Genomic DNA, 20,907 nt, shown 5'->3' with positions numbered 1-20,907 from the left:
CGATACTGGCCTTGTTGTCACTGTTACCCATTGCTAAGGCTCAAAAAGTCTCAACTCTAAATGGCCCACTGTTAGGACAACGACTGTCAGTGTTGGGCAAGTCCATTGACGTATTCTATGGAATCCCATACGCCAAGCCTCCTGTAGGCGACCTCCGCTTCAAATATCCACAACGTTCAGAGTCATGGGGACCGGAGATGACACAGTTGAGAAGCACAAACAGATACCCGACGATTACAGTGAAGACTGCCTTCATCTTTCAGTGTGGGCTCCGTCAGACAATGGCGGCAATCTAGCAGTGATGGTCTGGATCTATGGTGGAGGTTTGTTAGTGGATCTACACGAATGCCACTATATGAAGGAAAATACCTTGCAGCAGAGAATGACGTCATCGTTGTTTCAATGCATTACAGATTGGGGCCTTTAGGGTTCAGCTATCTTGGCCCAGATACCATCCCTGGCAACATGGGCTTGATGGATCAACGACTGGCCTTACAGTTGGTGAAAGACAATATTGCCAACTTTGGTGGAGATCCAACCCGAGTTACCATATTTGGAGAAAGTGCTGGAAGCGTCAGCGTGAGTGACCACCTGGTGTCACCTCTGTCACGTGACCTGTTTAACAGAGCCATCATGTAGAGTGGGACCCTCACTTGCCCATGGGCATACACGGTGCCCAAAACAGCAAAACGGAGACTAAAGAGACTTGCTGATCTCCTTGAATGTCCTTCATCTTCGACAGATGCAGACATATATGAGTGCTTGAAGACAGCAGATTCTCGTACGATGTCAGACCTTCAACTTAGTGGCTTGTTTGATGAAGGACTTGCATTTGTTCCAGTTGTGGATGGGTACTTCCTTCCTGATCAAGCAGACCAGTGTATTGCACGGTTTTACTGGAGATGAGATTACACTGTTTTTGGCAATGGCGTTGAAGCAGATGAGAAAAGTGTCCACATTACCTGAAACACTGATTTTAAGTCAGCCAGAATATGAAAGTCTTCTTTCTTTTGACTTTGTTGTATTGTTTTAATCACCGACTATCAGTTAGGATTGGATGAGTGATATAGTGTGCGTCCCTAGTGAGATTCGATTGATTGATTAAATGAGTCCGAAAACCTCATTCATCATGTCGTCTCGTACGTCAGACAGGTCCTCAGAGGGGGTGTGGGTGTGGGGGTCAACACGCACGCACGCACGCACGCACGCACACACACACACACACCTTGAAAATTTCTGGATCCGCCAACGGGAACTGTTGTTGAATATTCAGTGAAATTATTGTTTTCTCTGGCCATTGATTTGATATCATGTCTGGCAGTCAGGCAGTAAGTCTACATTTGTATAGATGTGTATTAGACACCTAGCAGGAGCAGATGGTCTGTGGTGCACTTATCTGATGGTGATGTTCTAGAAACGTGGGGTCGACTTCCTGTTCTCCAGGACTACACGTCAACACCACACCTGTGGATTTCACCAGAGTGTAGTACCTCCCAGATTTGTATCACGTCGTGGTATAACTGAAGTGTTAATCTAACTCACCTAACTCATACTGTTATGGTTGTATGTTAAAGTGGAGTTGACTGTGGATGTACCGGCCGGTGGATGGATCCTGGTGAATATCCAGGAGTGTGGTTTCTACAGAGTCAGCTACGACACCAACAACTGGAACAACATCATCAACACCTTGTCAACAAACCATGCGGTAACATGACATATAGTGAGGATATCTTAGCCGGATGTTTTCATATGTTTAATGTCATATTGGAATATTAAAATTACTAACACTTATTGAGATTCATTCACAAATGTTTTTAAACTCGTGTAGGAATTAGAGAGAATCGTCCTTTCGACTGCAATGCTCGGAATGAAGTGTAGCAATATTCATTTACCTGTACATCAGCAGATCGGGGTTCTTCTATCTACGCGTATTTAGGGAAAGTTAAGCATAACTGTTTGAACAAGTTGGTGTCCGTGCAAGATGACTTCTTTCTCATCTTTATTGACCAGTGAAATCAGTGGGATAGATAACATTGTGATTCATGCCATACATTTGTGTGTCTGTATAATGGATACGATGCATTTCTGTAGATCGACATTCACTCACTCACTCACCCACTCACCCACTCACCCACTCACTCACTCACTCGTGTACGTGTAGAAAGTTAGCATATCAGCCAATCAGATTCTTTGCACGTGTTTTGCCTCTCATGTCGTGACTGATTGGTGTGTTGTAATGTTAACGCCATAAGTGTAGTATTGTTTTTATTGAACAGGCAAAGGCATCACTAATTCTTCCTCAAGTCTGTTTAGAGAATCAAATATAAATCATGTTGATATCTACTATCACACAGTTGTATTTTATTATTTTTTTTTCAGATAATAGACCCAATAAATCGAGCGCAGATTATCAATGACGCTTGGAACTTAGCCCAGTAGGTTGGAATATTTACTTATACCTTACATGTACTCGTTGACGTCATTTAGAAGGTGCAGCAAGCCTTTACCGTGGTATATCATATCATTTCACTGATAAGGACTTTGGTCCTGTTTAACCCCCATCAGCATGAAGAAAGTTGTTTACAGTTTAAGTAACAGAGATGATCCTACCTGGTACCCTTTGTACAGCATGGACAAGTGAATACACAATACCATTAGGAAGTGGTCAGATGTATCATACGTTAATGTAGGATTACACTTTCTTGGTAAAGCACAGATTGTAATACTTCTGTGAGGTTCAGTCATCTCCGGGATTCGAACCCAAACTCTCAGAATCAGGCACCTAATCGCCATCACACAAAGTCAGCGATCTAACCCACTCAGCCACCTCTACTCAGAAGGTGTAATCTGAATATAACATGTTACATTTCACCACATTCAAATTACCAATGTATTCAAACACTTCCATTTGTGTAAAAGCTGCGATTGCTTAGTGAGTTAGATTGGTGCCTTATGTGCTTGCAACTGTCAGCAGTCACTATTACTGGACATCGTCACATATTCACCTTGTCTCCGTATGTCATTTGGCCTATTGATCAACGGGCGTGGCCTAGTGGTTAACGCGTTCGCTCATCACGCCAAAGACCCGGGTTCGATTCCCCACATGGGTACAATGTGTGAAGCCCATTTCTGGTGTCCCCTGCCGTGATATTGTTGGAATATTGCTAAAATTGTCGTAAAACTAAAGTCACTCACTCACTATTGGTATTTACTTGCACAATGTTACATGTTCCTCCAGAGCAGGGATGTTGGACCAGGACGTTGCACTCCGGGCTGTCAACTACCTGAGCAGCGACCTGGATTACGCCCCTTGGAGAGCCTTCCGCCGGGAACTGGGCTACGTGGACGACATGTTGGAGCGTACGCCACTCTACGGAATGTTTGAGGTGATAGATGGAGTCAGTTAAGATAAAATACTTAAGAAAACTGCCATGAAGGGATTAACCAGCGTCCGACGATTCTTAACACTTTAGCTTAGGACTTCAGGATTAATACGAAGATTAATTCTCTTGCGGTCAGTGGTTATAATAGTCCACCTGAAACGCGCTGAATCCATGCACAATGCATGCTCTACGCACACATGTCCGAGAGGAGATGAGGAGAGAAGCCACACAAAGAAGGCAAGACCGAACAGGAATGTTTTGAGCTGGGCCTTAAACAGACTTTAGTGCATGAGTATGCATTGTTTAAAGTTGAAACACTTCTTGATAATGATTCGTTGCTCATGACTTCACCCACTGGTCTGCCTGTTCACAATCAGTTATGTACTGACCGACGCTACATATAGCAGGAAAAACGCTGACTGCGCGTTTTGATGCTTCCACACACTCAAGCGCCCCATTGAGGTGAACGAAACGTATAAGTTCCACGTTTTCAGATATTGTCATGTACGTAGGAAATATTTTCATTAGAAATGTCAATGTACGTGCTCTAGTTCAGTGTTTTCACTTTCTGGTTTTGAAAGTTACGCAATACAACCGGGTGGCACCGTGCTGTAAAACTATCATTACATTTTAGGACTTCATGAAGAAGACCGTCGACATCCCCTTCACAACACTTGGTACCAACATCACCGAGGATATGACGCCTATCGAAAAGTACGTGTGAAGATTATAAATGTTATCAAGGCAACACATATCAATCTCTATATATACATATATATACTAACGTAATAATCCGAAAAACCGGATTCATCTTAAATGTTAAAATTTAAGGTTTATGAAAACGTTGGTCTCACAATAATTAGAAGATAAAGCTTCTCTGTTTTCAATTTTGCGGTCCTTTATCGTTGATTTAAGACCGCTATATGTAATTTAAAAACCGAACACCAAAGATGCTGCCAGATAGAAATTGCCGATGTCCGACATGTTTGTTTACAAACAAGAGGGTCAATGAGTTCGTTGTATTCATATGCGGTGAATCGGTCACTTTAACTAGCGGTCTTAAACTGCCATTTAAGTACGGTTTTGATGAGCTCTCAGCCAATCAGAATCGGTAATCACACATTGTCGCGCTAGAATGATCATTCGAGCATTACAAGTGAAAGATGTCCGAAACGTTACGTGTTTGTTGAAATGATAAACCTCCAATTTCTGTTCATGAACATGTTAATTCTATAATGGTTGGCAAAGACGTCCTCCAAAAGAGCCTTTACACCTTTACACCTTTGCACCTATTCGTAGGATTGACATAGCGCAGATGGCGTCAGTGGCGTGTAATTACGACTACAGCGACTGTGTGGATACATCAGTGAGACTGTTCTCCATCTGGATGGAAGATGGAACTAACAATCAGTAAGTTGCATGTTAATCTACACGAGGGTTGTACGCTAACAATCAGTAAGTTGCATGTTAATCTACATGAGGGTTGTACACTAACAATCAGTAAGTTGCATGTTAATCTACATGAGGGTTGTACACTAACAATCAGTAAGTTGCATGTTAATCTACATGAGGGTTGTACACTAACAATCAGTAAGTTGCATGTTAATCTACATGAGGGTTGTACGCTAACAATCAGTAAGTTGCATGTTAATCTACACGAGGGTTGTACACTAACAATCAGTAAGTTGCATGTTAATCTACATGAGGGTTGTACGCTAACAATCAGTAAGTTGCATGTTAATCTACACGAGGGTTGTACGCTAACAATCAGTAAGTTGCATGTTAATCTACATGAGGGTTGTACACTAACAATCAGTAGGTGCATTTAATCTACATGAGGGTTGTACACTAACAATCAGTAAGTTGCATGTTAATCTACATGAGGGTTGTACACTAACAATCAGTAAGTTGCATGTTAATCTACACGAGGGTTGTACACTAACAATCAGTATTGCATGTTAATCTACACGAGGGTTGTACACTAACAATCAGTAAGTTGCATGTTAATCTACACGAGGGTTGTACGAGGGTTTAATCTACACGAGGGTTGTACACTAACAATCAGTAAGTTGCATGTTAATCTACATGAGGGTTGTACACTAACAATCAGTAAGTTGCATGTTAATCTACATGAGGGTTGTACGCTAACAATCAGTAAGTTGCATGTTAATCTACATGAGGGTTGTACACGAACAATCAGTAAGTTGCATGTTAATCTACATGAGGGTTGTACACTAACAATCAGTAAGTTGCATGTTTATCTACACGAGGGTTGTACGCTAACAATCAGTAAGTTGCATGTTAATCTACACGAGGGTTGTACGCTAACAATCAGTAAGTTGCATGTTAATCTACATGAGGGTTGTACACGATTACATCTGTTCTCAGAGGTGGGGGTGTATGTTACGATGAATAATATTGCTTGTATGGATTCCGGGGCTAATTCATATTTCTAATGACGACCGCTCGCCAAGATAGCAATACATACCACCTTGTGACGTCTTTTTATATGACGACGACAAGGGATCGAACCGTTGACATTCCATTCAGACGCTCTATCCAGATTACACGGGGCGTGGAAGACGTGAAATATATAGTCGTTAAATATATGCAGTAATTTCCATGTTGAACGGCACAGGAAACGTATTATCCATATCTGACGTGATTGAGAGATTCCGACATTATTCTGCTATTGGCACAAGACATACATGTGTAACAGTGCAAGGTGGTGGGGAATGGGCTATTGTGTAGCAGTCGGGATGACTCCAGAAAAGTGGTTCACTCTTCGTATCAGTGTGGAGAATGTCAATTGAAAATTTGAATTAGCCATGCGAGATTTATGAGTGAGTGAGTGAGATTAGTTTTACGCCGCACTCAGCAATATTCCAGCTATGTGGCGGCGGTCTGTAAATAATCGAGTTTGGACCAGACAATCCAGTGATCAAGAGCATGAGCATCGATCTACACAATTGGGAACCGATGACATGTGTCAACCAAATCATCGGGCCTGACAACCCGATCCCGTTAGTCGCCTCTTACGACAAGCATGGGTTACTGGAGATCAATATTCTGACCCGGACCTTCACGCGACGCCTCTTACGACAAGCATGGGCTACTGAAGATGAATATTCTAACCCGGATCTTCACGGGTAATGTGAGATTGATGACTGCTGGTAGGTAATGTGTATAAAATGATAATCACAGGTACGAAACTAATCCTAATATCCATATCTGCAAGTACTGGTCTCGATCCTCTTATTGGACTATTGGAACAAGTGATTTCATGTGTTCACCATGTTTCAGAATATATCCGGACCTGCGCAGTACGTTCTACTGTACGGCCGTGAGACACGGAGGTCTTGAACAATGGGAGTTTGTCCACCAGAAGTATCTCACGGAGCAGACCAGTTCTGAGAAGGACAGACTGAGACGAGCTTTGTCGTGCACAAGAGAACCCTGGCTACTACAGAGGTATGTGGAGGCACTGTTATAGACATAGCTTTACTACAAAGTTGCAAAAATGGAAAATGCAGAGTTGTATCCATTAGGAATCTGAAAAATCTATGATCGTGAGTTCGAATCCGATATACGCCATGATTGTGGTTCTTTGTTTGTCGCCAACAAACCCGTGCTAGTCCAGTGGCATTTTGGTTTTATCAAAACATCAACGTGACACACTGTGTCATGACTGAAAAGATGCGGCATAAAACCATATTCACTCGTTGATGTATAGCCATCATTGTGTGTAGATCATAGCTCACGCTCACCTCCTCGCAAGATATATATATGAAATAATTACTTAGAAAGCCAAGCGTACTACATTCAGAAAATGTTTATACTCATAATGCTTTGTTTCACATTTGCTGGAAAACTTTGAACTTTATTATTAGCATTTGTGTATTGTCAAGTGAGCATTTTGTTTTTGTATCGCTTATCAATTATAGCAGTGATAGAAGTAATGTAAGTGAGTGAATGTAGGTTTACGCCGCATAATCATTATGCCAGTGGTACCACTGCTAAGAACACCAAAGAATAGTCTCACACAAGAAATGGGCAGACATACATTGCAACAATCGATCGTCCTTTCTAACGCTGCTTGATCCCATGGCGTATATAGTTTTAGCGTCACTGACGTTTTCTCCATAAAAGCCCGAATATGTACTTATGGCTCCCGTGTATTGTTCAGACATCGTATTGTATTGTGATGCATTTTGATCATGTGTAACATCCAGGGGCCCGTTTCAAAATCGATCGTAGCGCTACGACAGTCGTAAGTCTATGTTAAAGTATTGGGGTTACGATTATCTTAGCGCTACGATCGCTTTGTGAAACGGGCCCAGGTCTTTCAGTCCTGAGACATGGTTTTGTCGACATTGAACATGTTTTGTTGAGTATGTTTTGTCTGTATTGTCATTGTTTCTATCATTTTTCAGAGTTTTGGAAATGTCCCTGAATTCGGATGAGGTGAAAGGACAAGACGTCTTGGTCAACTGTCACATACGTGGCCAACAACCGCTGGGGGCGGAGCTCGCCTGGGACTTTGTGGATACATCAGTGAGACTGTTCTCCATCTGATGGAAGATGGAACTAACAATCAGTAAGTTGCATGTTAATCTACATGAGGCTTGTACACTAACAATCAGTAAGTTGCATGTTGATCTACATGAGGGTTGTACACTAACAATCAGTAAGTTGCATGTTAATCTACATAAGGGTTGTACACTAACAATCAGTAAGTTGCATGTTAATCTACACGAGGGTTGTACACTAACAATCAGTAAGTTGCATGTTAATCTACATGAGGGTTGTACACTAACAATCAGTAAGTTGCATGTTAATCTACATGAGGGTTGTACACTAACAATCAGTAAGTTGCATGTTAATCTACACGAGGGTTGTACACTAACAATCAGTAAGTTGCATGTTAATCTACATGAGGGTTGTACACTAACAATCAGTAAGTTGCATGTTAATCTACATGAGGGTTGTACACTAACAATCAGTAAGTTGCATGTTAATCTACATGAGGGTTGTACACTAACAATCAGTAAGTTGCATGTTAATCTACATGAGGGTTGTACACTAACAATCAGTAAGTTGCATGTTAATCTACAATGAGGGTTGTACACTAACAATCAGTAAGTTGCATGTTAATCTACATGAGGGTTGTACACTAACAATCAGTAAGTTGCATGTTAATCTACACGAGGGTTGTACACTAACAATCAGTAAGTTGCATGTTAATCTACACGAGGGTTGTACACTAACAATCAGTAAGTTGCATGTTAATCTACACGAGGGTTGTACACTAACAATCAGTAAGTTGCATGTTAATCTACACGAGGGTTGTACACTAACAATCAGTAAGTTGCATGTTAATCTACATGAGGGTTGTACACTAACAATCAGTAAGTTGCATGTTAATCTACATGAGGGTTGTACACTAACAATCAGTAAGTTGCATGTTAATCTACATGAGGGTTGTACACTAACAATCAGTAAGTTGCATGTTAATCTACATGAGGGTTGTACACTAACAATCAGTAAGTTGCATGTTAATCTACATGAGGGCTTGTACACTAACAATCAGTAAGTTGCATGTTAATCTACATGAGGGTTGTACACTAACAATCAGTAAGTTGCATGTTAATCTACATGAGGGTTGTACACTAACAATCAGTAAGTTGCATGTTAATCTACATGAGGGTTGTACACTAACAATCAGTAAGTTGCATGTTAATCTACATGAGGGTTGTACACGATTACATCTGTTCTCAGACGTGAGGGGTGTATGTTACGATGAATAATATTGCTTGTATGGATTCCGGGGCTAATGTGGATTTCTAATGACGACCGCTGGCCAAGATAGCAATACAAACCACCTTGTGACGTCTTTTTAAATGACGACGACAGGGGATCGAACCGTTGACATTCCATGCAGACGCTCTATCCAGATTACACGGGGCGTGGAAGACGTGAAATTTATAGTCGTTAAATATATGCAGTAATTTCCATGTTGAAAGGCACAGGAAACGTATTATCCATATCTGACGTGATTGAGAGATTCCGACATTATTCTGCTATTGGCTCAAGACATACATGTATAACGGGGCAAGGTGGTGGGGAATGGGCTAATGTGTAGCAGTCGGGATGACTCCAGAAAAGTGGTTCACTCTTCGTATCAGTGTGGAGAATGTCAATTGAAAATTTGAATTAGCCATGCGAGATTTATGAGTGAGTGAGTGAGATTAGTTTTATGCCGCACTCAGCAATATTCCAGCTATGTGGTGGCGGTCTGTAAATAATCGAGTTTGGACCAGACAATCCAGTGATCAACAGCATGAGCATCGAGCTACGCAATTGGGAACCGATGACATGTGTCAACCAAGTCAGCGGGCCTGACCACCCGATCCCGTTAGTCGCCTCTTACGACAAGCATGGGTTACTTAATATTCTGACCCGGATCTTCACGGGTAATGTGAGATTTATGACTGCTGGTAGGTTATGTGTATAAAATGATAGTCACAGGCACGAAATTAATCCTAATATGCATTTCTGCAAATACTGGTCTAGATCCTCTTATTGGACTATTGGAACGAGTGATTTCATGTGTTCACCATGTTTCAGAATATACCCAGACCTGCGCAGTACGTTCTACTGTACGGCCGTGAGACACGGAGGTCTGGAAGAATGGGAGTTTGTCCGCCAGAAGTATCTCACGGAGCAGACAAGTTCTGAGAAGGACAGATTGAGACGAGCTTTGTCGTGCACAAGAGAACCCTGGCTACTACAGAGGTATGCGGAGGCACTGTTATAGACATAGCTTTACTATAAAGTTGCAAAAATGGAAAATGCAGGGTTGTATCCATTATCGTGAGTTCGAATCCGATATACGCCATGATTGTGGTTTTTTGTTTGTCGCCAACAAACCCTTGTTAGTCCAGTAAATTTTGGTTTTACCAAAACATCAACGTGACACACTGTGTCGTGACTGAAAAGATGCGGCATAAAACCATATTCACTCATTACAATTGAGGTATAGCCATCATTGTGTGGAGATCAGAACTCACGCTCAACTCATCGCAAGATACATAAATAATTACTTAGGTGAGGTGAGGTGAAATTGGGTTTTACGTCGTGCTTGAGAATATTTCGCTCATATGACGACGTGCATGCTTGTGTATGTGTATGTGCGGCTGCTTGTACTAGCCCAGACTGAAGCTGGTTTTATAGTGCTAGCCCACTGAGATACTATGCCGCAGTGAAGCATGAATACCCCACTCAGACACATTATACTGACTCCGAGCCGACCAGTCCTTGTTGTACCCATTAATGCCAAGCGCCAGACAGGGACCAACAAATACCATATTTTAACGTCTTTTTGGTATGACGCGGTCAGGGATCGAACCCGAGACCTTCCGCTCTCCGGGCGGACGCTAAATACTTACTTAGAAAGCCAAATGTACTACATTCAGAAAATGTTTATACTCATAATGCTTTGTTTCGCATTTGCTGGAAAACTTTGAACTTTATTAGCATTTGTGTATTGTCAAAGTGAGCTTTTCGTTATTGTATCGCTTATCAGTTATGGCAGTGATAGAAGTAATGTAAGTGAGTGAATGTAGGTTTACGCCGCATAAGCATTATGCTAGTGGTACCACTGCTAAGAACACCAAAGAATAGTCTCACACAGGACGTGAAGACTGCATGGGCAGACATACATTGGACCAATCGATCGTCCGTTTCTAACGCTGCTTGATCCCATGGCGTATATAGTTTTAGCGTCACTGACGTTTTCTCCATAAAAGCCCGAATATGTACTTATGGCTCCCGTGTATTGTTCAGACATCGTATTGTATTGTGATGCATTTTGATCATGTGTAACATTCAGGGGCCCGATTCACAAATCTATCGTAGCGCTACGACAGTCGTAAGTCTATGTTAAGGTATGGGGGTTACGATTATCTTAGCGCTACGATCGCTTTGTGAAACGGGCCCAGGTCTTTCAGTCCTGAGACATGGTTTTGTCGACACTGAACATGTTTTGTTGAGTATGTTTTGTCTGTATTATCATTGTTTCTATCATTTTTCAGAGTTTTGGAAATGTCCCTGAATTCGGATGAGGTGAAAGGCCAAGACGTCTTGTCCACTGTCACATACGTGGCCAACAACCGCTGGGGGCGGGAGCTCGCCTGGGACTTTGTCAAACATCACTTTGCTGAACTGGGTTCTGCGTATGTTGTTTGCTCCTTCAGAAAACCTTGCAATTGTTCCAGCTCTGTTGCACAGTCAGTGATCGTCAGCCCTTCATGGGAGGTCGTTTCCCAGAAAACAGTTCACCTTTGAATTTGTGCGATGTGCTCAGAGAAGTAGTTGACCATTGTATAGATGTAATGTGCTCAGAGAACCAATTGGCCATTGGATTTGATAATGTACCCAAAGAACTTTAAGAAGACCCGAATAACCAGTTGACAATTTTACAGACACAGCTGAATATTGTACTGAGCAATATAAGGTGAACCAGAGAACTGGTTGACTTTGTGTTGTTCAAAATGATGCAAATTATACGTCAAAATAGCATTATCAAAAATTTGCCCAAAACGTGATGAAAGTATTGCAATAGTTTAGCATGGTACCATGTCAAGATGATCAGGGTTTCCTAGCAACCTTAACTTGTCAGTCGAAGTGTTGGTTATTCCTGGGGTCATTCCTAGCGGTTTGTCCAGTGCAGACTTGATTGTCTTCATGTCACCACCATAAAGCTAACATATACCGATGAGGGCAACAAAACTAACATATACCGATGAGGGCAACAAAGCTAACATATACCGATGAGGGCAACAAAACTAACATATACCGATGAGGGCAATAAAACTAACATACCGGTATACCGATGAGGGAAACAAAACTAACATATATATTGATGAGGGCAACAAAACTAACATATACCGATGAGGGCAACAAAACTAACATATACCGACGAGGGCAACAAAACTAACATATACCGATGAGGGCACCAAAGCTACCATATACCGACGAGGGCAACAAAACTAACATATACCGATGAGGGCAACAAAACTAACATATACCGATGAAGGCAACGTCAACAACAAAACAGAATAAGTTTCATTAATATCTGAGTGTTGTTTGCAGGATAACAACCCGATCAGGACTGTACCGAATAATCCGGGAGAGTTCTGAGAAGTACAACACAGAGCAAGAGTACAAGAAGGTATGGGTATTTTTATAGAGTTGTGACCCTTGCCAGAAACCCATAAATATGGGTTCAAATCCCGGCTTATCGCGTTACTAAACCTACCACCTATAGTGTACCTGTTTTTTTCCAAAGTGGTATGCTTTCCAGATCAGCTTCACTTCGGGGCTTGCTTAATCAAGCGTGGTATAACTGGGCTGCTGTGCAGTGAAAACTTAGACAAATTTACCAACACATGACATATATTACGTGATGGTCGTGGTGTTGGAGACTATTATGTATGTCAGGGAATGAGGGGTGGGTGGAGTCGGGGTGGGGGTGGGGGTGGTGTTGGATTGAGAGGGGTGATGAGGGCAGGACGTATGCTGCTTCGTTTCCTCCACACTGAGCAGTATTCTACCAGTATGACGATGGCTCGTGTAACTTCGACTTTGGACCAGGCAATCCAGTGATTAACACCACAGACATCAATCTACGTACCTGTCAGTCTAACTTGATATAAACGTAAGGATTAACCTTATTCAGATCCGGATTACTACTGGATTCCGTGCATTCACGAGTGACAGATATTTGTGAAATATTAATGGTCAGGTTGAGGACAATGAATCTTTGCTTCAGGTGGAGGACTTCATGAACAGCGGCGATGATGTATCCGAGGCGGGGACGGCGTTTAAGGAAGTTCTGGACAGAACAACAACAAACATCAACTGGCTGAAGAAGAATTACGGAGTGTTTGAGACATGGCTCAAGTCTCAGATATAAACTCGCCTTAAATGTCTTCCAGGTCACGGATCTTGCAGTGTTAACATTAAACGTGAATCGCTATGTGTCGAATAAGTTTGTAACCTCATGGGCGAAAGAAACCCACCTCGCTTTTTTAACATGTCACAAAACAAACTCAGATTTTGGAAATTTAACAATCATATTTGGAAAAATTAATGGATTTACAACATTCTGAATGACGAAAGAGTAAACTACAGATATGAATAATCACTTAGTGTACGATAAGAGATTAAAAAAATAATTTTGGTGACGTTTCTTTCGCCCGTGAATTTATATATGTTACAGTCAATGTGTAGATCATTGAAACTTGCGTGATATTTGCCAGCAATTTGTACATTCCTGATTGATTTAGGCGATTTATAGAATACTTAAATATGTAAGTTTCATTGAGTGACCAAACAATTCGTCCGTGTATTTGAGTGATTGAATGCAAATTATGATGAGGATATTGCAGTTCTTAAGATGTTGAATTTCTTCGCCAAATAGCTCAAAATGATAAGGTTTAAGATATATTGATACCCACTATATGTTCATGTCTTTATTGAAATAAAATGACAAGAAGTCCACTCTTAACCTATGTACATGATGTATGGTACGTTGTTGTCATGTTGCAATTATATGTAGGAGACGGTGGCTTGGAAACGGGTGAGTGAGTGAAGAGCAGTACCCTTGAAGATCCGAGTTAGAATATTGATCTTCAGTAACCCATGCTTGTCGTAAGAGGCGACTAACGGGATCGGGTGGTCAGGCTCGCTGACTTGATTGACACATGTCATCAGTTCCCAATTGCGTAGATCGATGCACATGCTGTTGATCACTGGATTGTCTGGTCCAGACCGCCGCCAATATAGCTGAAAAGGTGCGGCGTAAAACTAAATCTCACTCACTCGTTATATCAGTAGTTCGTTACATGCCTTGACTAAATATAGAACAAATAAAAAAGACCCAAAAAATACAATTCGTTAAATCTTCTATATAGTTATCGGGGCGGTGGGGTAGCCTAGTGGTTAAAGCGTTGGCTCGTCACGCCGAAGACCCGGGTTCGAATCCCCACATGGGTACAATGAGTGAAGCCCATTTCTGGTGTCCCCCGCCGTGATATTGCTGGAATATTGCTAAAAGCGGCGTAAAACCAAACTCAGTCAGTCAGTCTATATAGTTATCCTTAGAAACTAATAGCCGAAGCCACTGAACCCCATTAATCCCAAGATGGTTTTTGTTTTCCGTTAATGCCTGCAATGAGTGGAAATTAAAGCTCATTTTGTTTGCAAAGACTGGGATATGAGACTTTTCCACATAAGGTCCAAGGTAACTGCTTTTCTCAACTATGAGTAAGTGAGTTGGGTTGAACGTCTCCTTTACCCCATCTACACACTGACTGATGCGCAAGATCGTTAGTTTTCTTATACTGGCTTCCGCTACACAGCATGGTGATGACAGAGTGACATCACCATCCCCCAGAGACGTGTGTCCCTCATCACTTACTCATTGGGGATTGCTGGAACAAAGTCCCGGAATTATCTTGTCTGAAATTGTTGCTCGGGTAGTTTGGCTCATTTGAACTACATCCCAAATTAACTAACTAAATTATCTGAGTAGAGGCACCCCCATGGCATGTAATGAGCACAGCCCATCAGCTCTCCCAGAAGAACTACATGCTTACCATCCTATTGACCAGTACTTATGTTGTTGTATAGGTAATTTAATAACCAGAAAGTAAAGGACAAGAGAGAAGGGTATGTTGTAGTTGGTGAATGTTCTTGAATTCATATGATAGAAACAAACAAGCCAAGCTTAGTATATTAGAGTAAAGGTAAAGGTATATTAGAGTAAAGGTAAAGGTATATTGGAGTAAAGGTAAAGGTATATTGGAGTAAAGGTAAAGGTATATTGGGGTAAAGGTAAAGGTATATTGGGGTAAAGGTGAAGGTATATTGGTGTAAAGGTGAAGGTATATTGGGGTAAAGGTGAAGGTATATTAGAGTAAAGGTAAAGGTATATTGGTGTAAAGGTGAAGGTATATTGGGTAAAGGTAAAGGTATATTAGAGTAAAGGTAAAGGTATATTGGAGTAAAGGTAAAGGTATATTGGTGTAAAGGTGAAGGTATATTGGAGTAAAGGTAAAGGTATATTGGTGTAAAGGTGAAGGTATATTGGGGTAAAGGTGAAGGTATATTAGAGTAAAGGTAAAGGTATATTGGTGTAAAGGTGAAGGTATATTGGGGTAAAGGTGAAGGTATATTAGAGTAAAGGTAAAGGTATATTGGTGTAAAGGTGAAGGTATATTGGGGTAAAGGTAAAGGTATATTAGAGTAAAGGTAAAGGTTTATTGCAGTAAAGGCAAAGGTATATTTGAGTAAAGGTGAAATATCAACGAATGAATTTTTGAGTTAAAATAGTGTTGTTACAGACTGCAATCCAGTACCACGATGCAGTTGGCTACTTATTGAAGCTGGACTAAACTAGTTCTACATGGATCAGATTGAACACTGAGGATGAAAGTGACACTAAATTATCACATTAAATATGTAAGCCTATCTATAGATGAACTATCTATACATCTGTATATAAAACTCCAGATTTTATCTGCACAAGATCTTTCGCCGTTCAACGGCTCTTCATGTGTACAATGAAAACTAAGTGACGCATAACGGCAGTAGCTATGACGTCATCATGCGTGTGACGTTACAGTTAGTGACAATAGGTAATATGTAATAGATATATAAGATATATCTTCTTAGGTAGTTGAACATGCTGTTCATAAAGCAGTAAAAGTCCCAAGAGAGACACTTATGAAAACAGAAGAAACAAATACAGAAACGGACATTCTTCCATTTGTTTGTACCTACAATCCTAATAACTGTACAATATGTCCATTATGAAAGCAAATCTTCCAATTTTGTACAAAAGTGATACTATGAAAAAAGGTTTATCAGTCAGTGTAACAAAATGTTAAACACCTCGATGTGGATCTTGTTTAATCATAACTGAAAACTGCAAATTTACATTTTGTGACAGCAAACTATTTACTATCAAAACCAACATGAACTACAGCAGCAAAAATGTTATATATGTTTTATTTGTTTTCTGTTGGGCAAATCCATTAAGCAGATGCAGGTGACAGCATGTAGTTAATCTGTGCACTGGACCATAACATGTTTTCCTTTAAGCTGTAATCTTTATGGGATGTAGTTCTTATGTGAGGACCCTATGGCGTGGTTCGTTGCTCACGATTTTAATCATTGGTTTGTGTGGTCCAGGGTTGATTATTTACAGGAGTAATCTATAAGGAGGATTGTGGAACATTAAATATTCTCACACCCGGCACTTGTTGGTTGCGTCAGGTACTGTACAGTAATGCTACTGTGATATACACATTACTATAGCAGCAGGGAGACTCATAACGCATAGAGGCACAGAGGCATAGGGTATTCAAATGAAACCATAGTGCCCAAAGAGCATAACATTGGATCATGATCTTCACACAGAACATAACGGCACATGTTCTTCACACAGAGCATAACGGCACATGGTCTTCACACAGAGCATAACTGCACATGGTCTTCACACAGAACATAACGGCACATGGTCTTCATACAGAGCATAGCGGAACATGATCTTCATTAACAGCATTGCAACACATAATCTTCAGCCATAGCGGCACATGATATTTCCTCAAAGCATTGCGCACATGATCTGCAAACAAAGCATATCGGCACATGATCTTCACACAGTATGACGGAACATATATATGTTTTAGATAATTGAAACACCTTGAATGTACTCTACTTTCCAACGGGTTTGCCCTTAATTGGTTTGTACAAACCGATTGTGACGCTAAGCTTTTTTCATGTATATTTACTCGATCAAAGGTATTAAAATCTGGCATCAATCAATTTATATATCCGTCAAATTTTTTACAACATTATTGATGTTTTAAAGCATCACATGAAGGTCATAGAAGATACACACCGTGACCTCTATATGAAGGTCATGGAGATACACACTGTGATCTCTATTTGAAGGGCATGGAAGATACACATTGTGACGTTTATATGAAGGTCATGGAAGATACATACTGTAACCTCAAGATGAAGGTCATAGAAGATACACACCGTGGCCTCTATATGAAGGTCATGGAGATACACACTGTGACGTTTATATGAAGGTCATGGAAGATACACACCGTGGCCTCTATATGAAGGTCATGGAAGATACACACCGTGGCCTCTATATGAAGGTCATGGAAGATACACACCGTGGCCTCTATATGAAGGTCATGGAAGATACACACTGTGGCCTCTATATGAAGGTAATGGATGATACACACTGTGGCCTCTATATGAAGGTAATGGAAGATACACACCGTGGCCCCTATATGAAGGTCATGGAAGATACACACCGTGGCCTCTATATGAAGGGCATGGAAGATACACACCGTGGCCTCTATATGAAGGCAATGGAAGATACACACCGTGGCCTCTATATGAAGGTCATTGAAGATACACACTGCGGCCTCTATATGAAGGTAATGGATGATACACACTGTGGCCTCTATATGAAGGTAATGGAAGATACAAACTGTGGCCTCTATATGAAGGTAATGGAAGATACACACCGTGACCTCTATATGAAGGTCATGGAAGATACACATTGTGACCTCTATATGAAGGTCATGGAAGATACACACTATGACCTCTATATGAAGGTCATGGAAGATACATACTGCGACCTCTATATGAAGGTCATGGAAGATACACACTATGACCTCTATATGAAGGTAATGGAAGATACAGACGGTGACCTCTATATGGATGTCAATACCGGTGACATGTTAAATAATGTTATAAATATGACGAGCCATTCCATAGATGACATCGTGACCGCTTGGTGACGACCTTGATCTCCTTCAACAAATTGACAAAGTAACCGACTTCAGATCAGAAGGTCCGTGCTTCAAATCCCATATTAAGGCAATATAACAGTCCCCGAGGACAAGGTAGCCATACTTACAGGTACATAGAGAGGCCATTGAAGGTACTGTTGTACACATCAGTCAAAACTATATCAACACTGGATAAAGTATGGCAACTCTGTGGATAGGTAGTAAACCGCACATTAAATATGAACATTTGACACGTAAACATTTCCCATTTCCGTGGTGAGAAATTTAACGAGGACAGATACAAACACACCAACACTAATGAGAATTGAAATATAATTTATAGGTAAGATAAATATATTTTTAAACAACTATATATTTTGAACAACTGGCTTGCATCTGAATCCTCGCTGAGCGTGTGTACATTGTGCGGTTTACATAACGCTACGACATGTTAACTTTAAAGTTGATTTATAAATGAATTGTTTATTGTGTGCTAGGCGGAGACCTTTGATGATAATATATACCGCCATAAATGTGGGAATATGGAACGTAACCACGCTTAAGAAATTTAAAAAATTAAACTTAAAAAAATATATATAACTTTTTTAGCCAAGGGTATTGCCGAAACAATAAGTGCAGGTGCGTCAGGTGGTTCATTCGCGTAAAGTGTTGTATTCGTGTAAGGTATTGTATTCTATTATCGTGGGGTCGAATCCAATACCTCTTGTCGCCAGTTTCAACAAAGGACTACATATTTTAGGCCTTCTCCAATTAGGGATTTCCTAATTAGTGACAAGACAAGCTGTGGTACAAATACACGCTGACGACTCATTTACTGCTGGTTATGCGTCTTGTCAAAATTTGTCAGATTGTGTACAAGGCATGTCTAAAAAATATAAACTGATTTAAAAAACAAAACAAGCCGTTGAAAATATCAATCTGTGAAAAGCACATATTTGGTAAAACGGCAGCTTCCTGAATTCGACTTGACGCAAGATATAAAAATCTGAGACACCGTTAGTTCATGAGATCCTGGAGACGTGTAAGGGAGGTAACTCTGATTGACATGTTTAATACATACTTTCCTACGGGATTGTTTCAGTAATGTGTAATCTCAGACACATTTGACAGAAATGAACATTTATTGAAACATCTCACTAACATTTCAGAAACTGACACTGTAGTAATCTAGACTTCCCAACTATTATGCCTTGCAAGGGTTTAATGAGACACTTGTTTTAGAGTCTATTTGACGGACAAGCAATAAAATATTTATTGAATGTGAAAGTGTTTGCAGGAGTGGTTATATGTAAGTATGTGGCCGGCCAGCTTAACGAACACGTGGTCAGTCGTTACGGCAAAGATTAGTCCAGATATTACTGATATAACATAGACAGGTGACGGTGATTGGGAAGATGCTTTTTCAGCTTTCAGTCTAGTTTTCGACACGACGTCACAATGCCTCCATAATTCCATCATTCGCTACACCTCTAATACAAACAATGAGTTATGATCACACGGTACTTGATGGCAGGTACCCACATCTCCCTTCAAGTGTTCGTAACATATCATACTGACGCATCGTACTGACGATATCTCTGTTTGTCCAACACTCGATGGTCCAGCAAAGTAAACAGATTTTACGACCATCTGTTAAAAGATGGACTGCAATAGGATAAGTTAAAGAAAATATTTGGTTCACATTTTAATAGTTCGTTAATCATCAAACCTCGTTGCTTTCCGAAAAATTATAAAGTAAATTAAATTACACTGTGCTAAGTGGGGCGGGGGGAAGCCTAGTGGTTAAAGCGTTGGCTCGTCACGCCGAAGACCCGGGTTCGAATCCCCACATGGGTACAATGTGTGAAGCCCATTTCTTGTGTCCCCCGCCATGATGTTGCTGGAATATTGCTAAAAGGGGCGTAAAACCAAACTCAGTCAGTCAGTCAGACACTGTGCTAAGTAGATGTGAACGTATTTAAAAGTACACGTACATTGTACGTCGTTGTGACGTATTTAATTGCCAATCAGGGTCCCGTTTTACAAAGCTATCTTTAGCGCTAAAGTAACCGTAACTCCCATACCTTAACATACACTTAAGGTTGGGCGCATATAGGCCTTTTAAGGCCCAAGTTCGCCCTAAAACCTTATCTACCTACCTACCATACACTTAAGGTAGTCTTAGCGATACGGTTGTTTTGTACAACATCATCCTGGTATCATGTCATCTTGGACTGAATTGATGACAAATTTTTATTCCGGAAAGCATCCTCTTCTTTTTGCTCAGAATAAACTGTTCTGTTAAGTATTTCACGTGGTTATACGTCCAGGTCTAAACATGTTTACGGACTGAACTGTTACGGTCGAACAATAGGAAAGACTCGTGTACCTACTTGACATTCGTTACGTATATTTATAAATAAAGTTACGTTTCCACATGAATTTCGATGTATGAGGCTATAAAAGTATAAGCGACAGTACTGTATTAACTAGGCGTTGTTTCATTGTCTTGTTTTGTTTCCTGTACAACAAAGTGACAAAGCAGTAAGTGAGTGAGTGAGTTTAGGTTTACGCCGCACTCAGCAATATTTCAGCGATACGGTCTGTAAATAAGCGAGTCTGGACCAGACAATCCAGTGAGC

The 20,907-nt window shown here is 40.7% G+C and overlaps 3 protein-coding genes across 3 annotated transcripts; 2 read left to right on the top strand and 1 right to left on the bottom strand.

Moving 5' to 3' along the window:
• Positions 1-184: 184 nt before the first annotated feature.
• LOC124288401 (cholinesterase 1-like) lies at positions 185-639 on the top strand. The gene is made up of 2 exons (XM_046724918.1): positions 185-323; positions 449-639. Exons 1-2 carry the CDS (start codon positions 185-187, stop codon positions 637-639), a joined length of 330 nt encoding a protein of 109 aa, XP_046580874.1.
• A 2,605-nt stretch (positions 640-3,244) lies between these two features.
• LOC124288405 (aminopeptidase Ey-like) lies at positions 3,245-13,959 on the top strand. The gene is made up of 7 exons (XM_046724926.1): positions 3,245-3,386; positions 4,018-4,097; positions 4,683-4,793; positions 6,687-6,854; positions 11,477-11,617; positions 12,537-12,615; positions 13,216-13,959. The coding sequence occupies exons 1-7, from the start codon at positions 3,246-3,248 to the stop codon at positions 13,357-13,359; spliced, it is 864 nt and encodes a 287-aa protein (XP_046580882.1). The 5' UTR covers position 3,245; the 3' UTR covers positions 13,360-13,959.
• Positions 13,960-17,503: 3,544 nt separating this feature from the next.
• Positions 17,504-18,034, bottom strand: LOC124288399. The gene has a single exon (XM_046724917.1). The coding sequence runs from the start codon at positions 18,032-18,034 to the stop codon at positions 17,504-17,506; it is 531 nt and encodes a 176-aa protein (XP_046580873.1).
• Positions 18,035-20,907: the final 2,873 nt, after the last annotated feature.

The sequence above is a fragment of the Haliotis rubra genome, unplaced genomic scaffold (genome assembly GCF_003918875.1).
Source record: "Haliotis rubra isolate DU_JTF1 unplaced genomic scaffold, ASM391887v1 Scf417, whole genome shotgun sequence".
NCBI classification, from domain to species: domain Eukaryota; kingdom Metazoa; phylum Mollusca; class Gastropoda; order Lepetellida; family Haliotidae; genus Haliotis; species Haliotis rubra.
Note: the sequence above shows the minus strand (reverse complement) of the source record. Positions and strands in the feature narration are given on the sequence as shown.